Source organism: Rhincodon typus, chromosome 5 (assembly GCF_021869965.1).
Source record: "Rhincodon typus isolate 14 chromosome 5, sRhiTyp1.1, whole genome shotgun sequence".
In the NCBI taxonomy this organism is placed as follows: Eukaryota; Metazoa; Chordata; class Chondrichthyes; order Orectolobiformes; family Rhincodontidae; genus Rhincodon; species Rhincodon typus.
Window position 1 is genome coordinate 8,643,995 of NC_063336.1, and position 9,975 is coordinate 8,653,969.

General features: G+C 42.5%; 1 protein-coding gene across 1 annotated transcript in view; it reads left to right on the forward strand.

Moving 5' to 3' along the window:
• mrpl14 (mitochondrial ribosomal protein L14) overlaps window positions 1–3,652 on the forward strand; it is a 5,081-nt gene extending 1,429 nt beyond the window's left edge. The window contains exons 2-3 of the mRNA XM_020517689.2: window positions 1,815–1,889; window positions 3,103–3,652. Coding sequence (XP_020373278.1) covers window positions 1,822–1,889; window positions 3,103–3,469 — 435 coding nt within the window. The 5' untranslated portion in view covers window positions 1,815–1,821 and the 3' untranslated portion in view covers window positions 3,470–3,652. The remainder of the gene's footprint in view (window positions 1–1,814; window positions 1,890–3,102) is intronic.
• Window positions 3,653–9,975: the final 6,323 nt, after the last annotated feature.

A 9,975-nucleotide genomic window follows, 5' to 3' on the forward strand; every position in this document is an offset into this window, starting at 1 on the left:
ATTCTGCTTGGCCTGCTGTGTTCATCCAGCCCTGCACCTTGTTGCCTCGGATTCTCCAGCATCTGCAGTTCCTACTATCTCCCTAGAACTTTATCTGGATCTCTGGATTAACAGTCCAGTGATAATACCACTGGGCCATCACCTCCCCTCTACTAGTTCCACTATTCAATACAGCTATGACTTACCTATGGTTCGTTAGTTCGAAAACATTTCATTACCCTGCTGGGTAACGTCATCAGTGCAGCCTCCAATGAAGCGCTGTTGTGTTTTCCCGCCTAGTATTTAAACTCTGGGGTCCGTTGGATTTGATTACCTCATAAACACCTCATAAATAAATAAATCATGGCTGATCGTCCAACTCAATAGCCTAATCCTGCTTTCTCCCCATAACCTTTGATCCCATTCGCCCCAAGTGCTATATCTAACCACCTCTTGAATACGTTCAGTGTTTTGGCATGAACTACTTCCTGTGGTAATGAATTCCACAGGCTCATCGCCCTCTGGGTGAAGAAATGTCTCCTTATATCCATCTTAAATGGTCTACCCTGAATCCTCGGACTGTAATCCCTGGTTCTGGACACACCCACCATTGAGAACATCCACCCTATATCTACCCTGTCTAGTCCTGTTAGAATTTTATAAATCTCTTGAGATCCCTCCTCATTCATCTGAACTGCAGCGAAAGCAATCCTAACCTAGTCAATCACTCCTCATACATCAGACCTGCCGTCCCAGGAATCAGCCTGGTAAACCTCGAGATCAAGGGCATCCTTCCTCAGAAAATGAGACTAAAACTGCACACAGTATTCTAGGTGTGGCCTCACCAACGCACTTTATAACTGCAACAACACATCCCTGCTCCTGTACTTGAAACCTCTTGCAATGAAGGCCAACATACCAACATGCCTTCTTTACCATCTGCTGCACCTACATGCATACCTTCAGCGACTGGTGCACAAGGACACCTGGAGTTGGAGTTTGTCTGTTTACAGATTTTAAAGCATAGATTCGAGTGCAGGTCAGCTTTAGATGCCTGGCAGGAGAGGAAAGAAATCTGAGAGGCTGCCTTTTCTGTCTTCAGAAGGCTGTCACCAACAAATTTTGGCTGTGAACAAAAGCAGAAGTTGCTGGAAAAGCTCAGCAGGTCTGACAGCATCTGTGAAGAGAAATCAGAGTTAACGTTTTGGGCCCGGTGACCCTTCCCTAGAGTTCTGAGGAATGTTAACCCGAAATGTTAACTCTGATTTCTCTTCACCGATGCAACCAGACCTGATGAGCATTTCCAGCAACTTCTGTTTTTGTTTCTGATTTACAGCATCTGTAATTCTTTTGGTTTTTATAAGGCATGGGTGTAGTTTAACAAAGATCCCACTTTGTGAAGAAGGAAATGGAGCAGAAGAGATCTGCATTTTCTTGTGTGGCCTGGAGAAACATTTCTTCCAAACATTCTGGTTCCAACTAGGGAAAGTTCCTTTAAAAAAAGTTTTATTCATTTGTAATCAAGTGTGAAGTTCAGATAACTGGATGCATCTCAGGCCAGTTTCGACATAACTGGCTGCATGTGAGTTACATAATTTGCTGTAGTTAGTAGGATGTAGAAGACTTTGTTTGATTCAGCATAAAGATAAGATTTTTGAAACAGTTAAAGTAGAAGCCAGTAAATAATTGACAACATTCATAAATAAAATAAATGGGTGCAAAATATTGAAAGGATTTTAGTTAGGCAATCTGAAAGAATTTGTATTGACAATATGTTACACCAATGCAGTGTCTGTGCCATGCCTCAGTGTAAATCTCAATGTTTTTGTCTTTAGGTTCCTTATGGCTCTGTTCAGGAAATGCATCGTACCATTTACTCGTACAACAGAAATAATGAACGAAATGTTCAGGTACTGCACATTCCTTTTGCCTATCAATCCTGGGATTCCAGTCTGCCTCCAAAAGGTTATTGTTGCTGTTTAAAAAGGCCAGCTTCTTTCAAACCTATACTGAAAGAAAGACTTACATTTCTAAAGCGCTTATCACTTTCTCCGAAACATCACGAGATAATTCGGACGCAGTGAATTTCTTAAATGCAGTTACTGATGTTATATATGCAAACATGACAGTTGTTTATGCACACCAGATTGCACAAACACCAATGATTTAATTGGTCTGTTAATCTGTTGGTTGAGGGATCTTTCACGTGTAATAGAGCAGACAGGCAGCGCCTCATTTTAGCACGTGAATGAATTGAATGGAATTTACAGTAGTAAGACATAAACATAATCCTGCCTTACTTGATCTAACCATATCAGCATTGCATTTAATTCAATTTTCCCTTGTCCTACACTATTCACCTCAACAACTCTTCATGGTAGCATGTCCCATGTTGTAACCAATTTTTGAGTAAGGCATTTTGCCTTGAATTTTTTATTGGATTCATTAGTGACTACGTTCTATTTATGACATCTAGTTTGGGTCTTGTGCATAGGTGGAAACATTTTATTTATCTTCTTGAATCTCTCTAATTATAGGAACTTCAATTTGGTCATCTTTCAGATGTTTCTTTTCTGGACAAAAAGCCTCCAGTCTGTTCAGTGTTTCTTGACAGATGATGCCTGTGATGTTATACCTATGTAAATCATTTTTTGCCCTTACCTCTGCCTCTGTTTCCTTTTGATAATGTGGAAATCAGAACCATTAATTACAATCTAACCAAGGGCCCATGCAAGTTGAGCATAATCTTTTACCCTTTTAGTTCTGAAATCAGAAATCAATCTTCATTTTTTTTTATTGGTCTTGTCATTGCTACACAGTAATTTATGAATGTATATCCCCAAGATCCATTTGCCTGTCTCTCTCACTTCAAAACTTATTTTGCAAAGTGTACATACATGCCATCAAAATGCACACCTCAAACTTATCTATATCGGAACAATTTTACCACTTGCACATCTATTCTGCACATTTTTTTAACATCTTGTATTTGCTAAATGAGACATGGAAGATTGATTGAATAGTGTCTAAAAAGGTAAGAAGGGTTTTCGGCGTCAAAACTGACATTGGTATCTATCTTCTCTAACATTTAAAAATACCCTTCATTCTCTCTCCATATTTCAGTACTTCAGCAGCCTGTACAGCCATACAGAAAATGACCAGAGTACGGGTAGTGGACAACAGTTCTCTTGGCAACACCCCTTATCATAGACCACCCAAATGCATCCATGTGTATACCAAAAATGGAATTGGTAAGGTTGGAGACAAAATATTACTGGCAATCAAAGGGCAAAAGAAGAAGGCATTGATCGTAGGTCATCGGATGCCTGGTCCAAGGATGACACCTAGATTCGACTCCAACAATGTGGTGCTCATTGAAGATAATGGGAACCCAATGGGGACGCGCATCAAAGTGCCAATCCCCACTAGCCTGCGTCAGATGGACGGTGATTATTCCAAAGTTTTGGCAATTGCTCAGAAATTTGTCTGATGGACTTGCTGAGTTACTGAGAGAATTATCAACAGTGGCTGTCATTTATGGAGAGAAGTAACTTTTACGTGCAGATCAAGCATGGCTTCCATTCTAGCCGTCTCGGACATTTGATGTTGCGAAAGTTAAAGTTGGTTCACTTATAACAGCTGTACATTTACACATTAAATATCTTGTACCTCACATGCCCTTGCCCATAAGCTTCACTTCCTGTTGTTTTCCATCTAGTTTACCATTGCAAATTGTTACACCTGCTATTTCACTCCAAATTTTTCTCAGCTGGCCTTATATAGTGGCCACAGCCTACAGCATGGTCTTTTTGATGTGTTACTGAAGCATTTTTTCCCTAATCTTGTCTCCATTTTGTAACTGACTGTGGGACAGGCTGAATGGGCTCCTCTTTGGATAAAACTATAGGAACATTGCTAATTAACAGCAAAATAGTTTTAAATAAAGTGCAAAGTTGTGGAGCTGATTTAAGACGAGAATCTGAGAATATGGTGCAGCTGCAAGTGGTAGGGAGAAGGTACTGGACACCCCAGAATATGGAAGTAGAGGAATTGCATTCTGTTTGGCATAGTACACCTTAGGGACGTTACTAAGGTAGAATGTAGAAATAAAAACAGCATATTATTTCAGTCAGAGATAGCAAGGACTGCAGATGCTGGAATCAGAGACTACGCAGTGTGGAGCTGGAGGAACACAGCAAGCCAGGCAGCATCAGAGGAGCAGGAAAGTTGACATGTAGGGTTGGGACCCTTCAGAAATGGGAAGGGAGAAGGGAGCTGGGAAATAAATAGAAAGAGGAGGGGTGGGGCTGGGGAAGGTAGGTGGGATGGGGATAGGTGAGTGCAGGTAGGGAGTGCTGGGGATTGGTCAGTGCAATGGGTGGGGCAGATAGGTGGGAGAGATGGACAGGTTATGTCAGGTCAAGGAGGTGGGACTGAGAGGGAGTGTTGGACATGGGATGAGGCCGGGGGTGGGGCGATTTTAAAACTGGTGAATTCCATGTTTAGGCCATCGGGCTGTAGGCTTCCGAGGCAGAATATGAGGTGTTGCTCCTCCAGTTTGCAGGTGGTGTCATTGTGATACTGGAGGAGGCCCAGCATGGGCATATCACCCAGAGAGTTGGAAGGGGAGTTAAAGTGGCTGGCAACCAGTAGGTGTTGTCATTTGTTGCGTACAGAGTGCAGATGCTCTATGAAACAGTCTCTGAGTCTACGCTTGGTCTCACTGATGTAGAATAGAAAGTGTCACAACATAACTGGTGGAGTGTGGTGTTACTCATGTGCTGCTGTCCAACAGCCATCACAAAACATATACAATCCCAGTGAGACCACCAAAATGGCCAATTTACCTGGCTGACTGCTGCTCAAGCCGAAAGCAATTCAGACCAGGTTATGTCAGCAAAAGAAAATATATTGTAACACTTTAGCCTCTACAAAAGCAGTGAAAGAAAGGATTTATAATCTACAACTGTGCAATTTAAAATATATCCCTTTGGAGTCCCAAATACAAAGCGCGCACAATCACGATTAAGACAGCCAAAAGGTATTTGGCTTAACCATATGCTATGGATTGGAAAAGAAGGCACAAGGTAAACAAAATGCTGGCAAACAAAAGATCAAAACATGGAAGGTAACATTCTCATACTCCTGTTGTTTTCAGCAAAGTTGACATGTCGTTCTCTTTAGGATTTTTAAAAATTCATTGTGGGATTCAGGCATCATTGTCAGCATTTAATGCCCATCTCTGGTTGTCCTCGAAGGTAATGGTAAGCTGCCATCTTGAACTACTGTAGTCCGAGAATTGTGGGTAGATCAACAATGCCACTAGAAAGGGAATTCAAGGATTTTGACACTGAAGGAAATGCAGTACATTTCCAAATCCGAATGGTGAGTATCTTGGAGGGGAACTTACAGGTGGTTGTATTCCCATTTATCTGCTGCCCTTGTCGTTCGAGATGGAATTGGTCGTGGGTTCAGAAGATGCTGCCTAATGAACTTTGGTGAATTTCTGCAGTGCGTCTTATAGATTTTTCACACTGCTAATGCCAGTCATTCTTGAATCCTATCGTTGATCAGGGTCTTCCTTGTCTCAGAATTCTTTCTTTGAAACTTCCTTGTGTTTTTTCCACAAATAGGACAGGAGAGATGGATGTTTTCTGTTTACAGGCTTTGGTGTGTCCTCTTGTCGGCTGCTCTTGGTGCTTACTGCTTTTTAACACATTGCAGATCAACTAATCAGAAGGCTATTGTCAGGCAGAATTTCTTTAACTCGAAAGATTTCCAGCGCTGCTCAGTCTTGAATTCTCCCTCTTGCAGCTTCAAAAGTAACCTTGCATTGCATAACTCAACATAATGCAGCACTTGATTATAAAGTTGCAAAACCTTCCTGACTGATGAACTTTCATTTCAGTTTCAAAAAAAAGTTGTTCGAAAAATGTAGTCTGTGACAAGAGCGATTGCAGACCTGAGATATGGAGGGTGTCTTGGTATACAAATCATAAAATATTAGTGTACATTTACAACAGGTGATAAGAATGCAAATGAAATTACTTATTTATTGAAATGGAATTAAATGTAAAAATAGGGATGTTTTGCTACAGTTGTACAAGACATTAGTGAGACCAAAACTGTCCACAGTTTTGGTTTTCTTTGTACTTATCAAAGTATACAAAATTCCCCAAGTTTCTGTCTGATAAACCTATGATAACAGAAAATATGGACCAGGCTACTGTACACAGATGAACAATCATGAAATTTTGTCATATTATTGTACTAGTTAGAACACTAATCCTTTATAAAACTTCCCTACACAAACACACACGTGCACGCGCACACGCACAAGATAAACAAAAGAATGGGGATTATGGTGAAGGGGAAAAAGGTGGATAGCAGTTCGGTGGCCCCAGTTCACAGAGTTCGGTGAGATGACCCTTTTGACTTGCTGTTCTTTTATTTTCTACATGCGATAAGATTTGGGAGCGATTAGCTCACTGGTCTGCCATTTGATATGGCAAATACGTTTATCATAGAATTCCTACAGTGCACACCGTTCGGCCCGTTGAGTCCACACTAACCCTCTGAAGGGTGACCCACCACCCGTTCATCCCTGTAAACCTGCATTTCCCATGGCTAATACATCGAGCCTGCTCACCTTTGGAGTGTGGGAGGAAACCGGAGCATCCACAGGAAACCCATGCAGATATGGGGAGAAGTTGCAAACTCCACACCGTCACCTGAGGCTGCAATTGAACTTGGGTCTGTGGTGCTGTGAGGTAGCAATGCTAACCACTGAGCCACCGTGCCACCCCAATAGGATTTCTCAATCTTATTCTGCCAACACTTTGTAACTTTTGATCCCCTTACCAATCAAGGCCTTATCCATCTCTGTCTTAAATATACTCCATTACAGCCTCCACAGCCCTCTGTGGCAACGTGCTGCACAGATTAACCACCCACTGCCTGAAGAAATTCCTCCTCAGTTCCCCTTCATTATGAGGCTAAACCTCGGATCTTAGTCTCTTCTACAAGTGGAAACATCTTCTCCATGTCCACTCTATTCAGCCCTTTCAGTATTTTGTACATTTCAATGCAATCCCCCTCATTCTTCTAAACTCCATCAACTCCAACGGTGTGTAGTTTTGTGGATTGGCCATGCTAAATTGCCCATAATATCCAGGGATGCAGGCTAGGTGGATTAACCATTGAAAATGCAGAGTTACAGTGATAGGGTTGGGGAGATGGTTCTGGGTGGGTTGCTGTTCAGAGGGTCAGCGTGGACCTGATGGGCCGAATAGTGTTCTTCTACATTATAGAGATTGTATGATTCTACAGAACCGGAGACCTAAACTGCCCCTGACATGAAAGCCCTTCATCCTTGGGATCATATTTGCAAGCCTCATCTGGATACCGTCCAATGCCAGTACATCCTTCCTTAGACGTGGGGCCCAAAATTGCTCACTGTGTTCCACATGTGGTCTGACCAAAACCTTATATAGCCTCAGCAGTACATCTCTGCTGTTGTTCTTGTCCTTTTGAAATGAATGCTAACATTGTATTTGCCATCCTAACTGCCAACTGAAACTGCATGTTAACCTTAAGAGAATCCTGAACTAGGACTCCCAAGTCCCTTCGTGCTTCAGATTTCTGAAACATTTTACTGTTTAGAAAATAGTCTTCTCTATTCTTATTACCAGAGTGCATAACCTTACACTTCCCCATATTGTATTCCATCTGCCACTCCTTTTTGCCCACTCTTCTTGCCCGCCAAAGTCGTTCTGAAAGACTCCCAGCTTCCTCAATGTAGTGATTGTAGAGAGGTCCGCCAGATGGATCTCATAGAATATGAGTTCCCTGATTGGGGAATTAATCTGGTCCAATCAAGGAATCCTGGCTGACAGATATGAACATGAGTGTCAGGGGTACTGCTCACTGTAGGAACCTGCTGTGTGCTGGGTCAGTGTCATGTACCATGCATGCGTAAAGAGTGATTTCGTGACATTATTACCGGCCTTTGTGGAGTTACCTCAGTGTTGATGAGAGTGGGATGCTGAGAGATCAGTTGGTATGTGGGATTAATGATGTGACCAGGCAAAAGAGCCCACTAGCTGAAGCCCAACTGGACTTCAAACAGACACTACAGCTGGCTTTTTTGTTAGAAAATGTGGCAAGTGGAACTAATGAGTTACAGCGTATGCTGATGGAAGTGGACACCCTCGCCAGGCTTTCTGAGCCTGGGGACACATGACTGAAGGCAATTGCATAGCCTCATTCAGGACATATCCTGAACAGAGGGATCCTAGGTCAGCCCACAGCAGAACCCCAAAACAAAGCTAAGCCTTGGCCAAACATGTCAAATTTTCTCAAGCATCTGGGCCGGCAGGCCATTGCAGTTGCTGCCGGTATACGGACACAACACAGCAAATGAGGCCCACTAGGCCTGAATTGATTAAGAGTACTCGTAGGTCGGTATTCAGGACAGTGCACACCCTGGAAAGTCCACTGTAGTTGGTTTGGAAAAGTTAAATTGCTTAGCAATGTCCAAATCAGAACCAATCAAAATAAATGCCTGGTTAAGTGGTCACCCAGTTATAGAGTCATAGGGTAGAGTCATAAGTAGTACAGCATAGAAACAGGCCCTTTGGCCCAAACTGGTCCATGCTGACCATGGTGCCCACTCAGCTAGTTCCAATTGCCTGCATTTGGTCCATATCCCTTTAAATCCTTGCCATCCACTTGCTTATCCAGATGTTTTTTTTAAATGTTGCTATTGTACCTGCCTCAACCACTTTCTCTGGCAGCTCATTCCATATATGCACCACTCTCTGCATGATGTTGCTGCTCCTCAGGTCCTTCTGAAATCTATCCCGTCTCACCTTAAACCTATGTTCTCTAGTTTTCAATTCCCCATTCCTGGGAGAAAGATGATATGCATTCATCTTATTTATGCCCCTCATGATTTTGCACACCTCGGTTAGGTTACCCCTCATTCTCCTACGTTCCAAGGAATAAAGTCCCATCCTAGCCAACCTTTCCCTATAACTCAGGCCTACTAGTCCTGGCAACGTCCTCGTAAATCATCTTTGCACACTTTCCACTTTAACTATGTCTTTCCTATAAAAGGGTGACCAAAACTGTACACAATACTCCATGTGGCCTCACCAACGAGTTATACATCTGTAACACAACATCCCAACTCCTATACTCAATGCCTCAACCGATGAAAGCCAGCATGCTAAATGCCTTCTTCACCACCCTGTCCACCTGTGATGCTGCTTTCAACAAACTATGTACTTGTACTCCAAGTCCCTCTGTTCTACAACACTCCGCAGGACCTTACCATTTACTGCGTAAGTCCTACCTTGGTTTGACTTTCCAAAGTACAACTCCTCACACTTATCTATATTGAATTGCACTTGCCAATCCTCAGCCCACTTCCCCATCTGATCGAGATTCCTCTGTAATTTTTGATAACCTTCCTCGCTATTAATGATAGCACCCAATTTTGTATCATCCGCAAACTTACTAATCATACCTTTTACATTCACACCCGGATCATTTATGTAAATAACCAATAACAAAAGGTCCCAGCACTGACCCTTGTGGCACACTAGTCACAGGCCTCCAGTTCGAGAAACAAACTTCAACCATCACCCTCTGCTTCCTACCATCGAGCCAATTTTGAAACCAAGTAGCTAGCTCTCCCTGGCTCCTGTGCAACATAACTTTCATGACTAGCCTGCCTTGCGGGACTCTGTCAAATGCCTTACTAAAGTCCATATAGACAACATCTACTGTCTTACCCTCATCCATTCTCTTGGTTACCTCTTCAAAAAACTCAAAGATTTGTCAAACGTGACTTTCCGTGCACAAATCTATACCGACTATCCAAATGTTGGTTGATTCTGTTCCTCAGTATCCTCTCTAATAGCTTATCCACCATTGATGTGAGGCTCAGTAACTTGTAGTTCCCTGGCTTGTCTTTGCCACCTTTTGTAAATA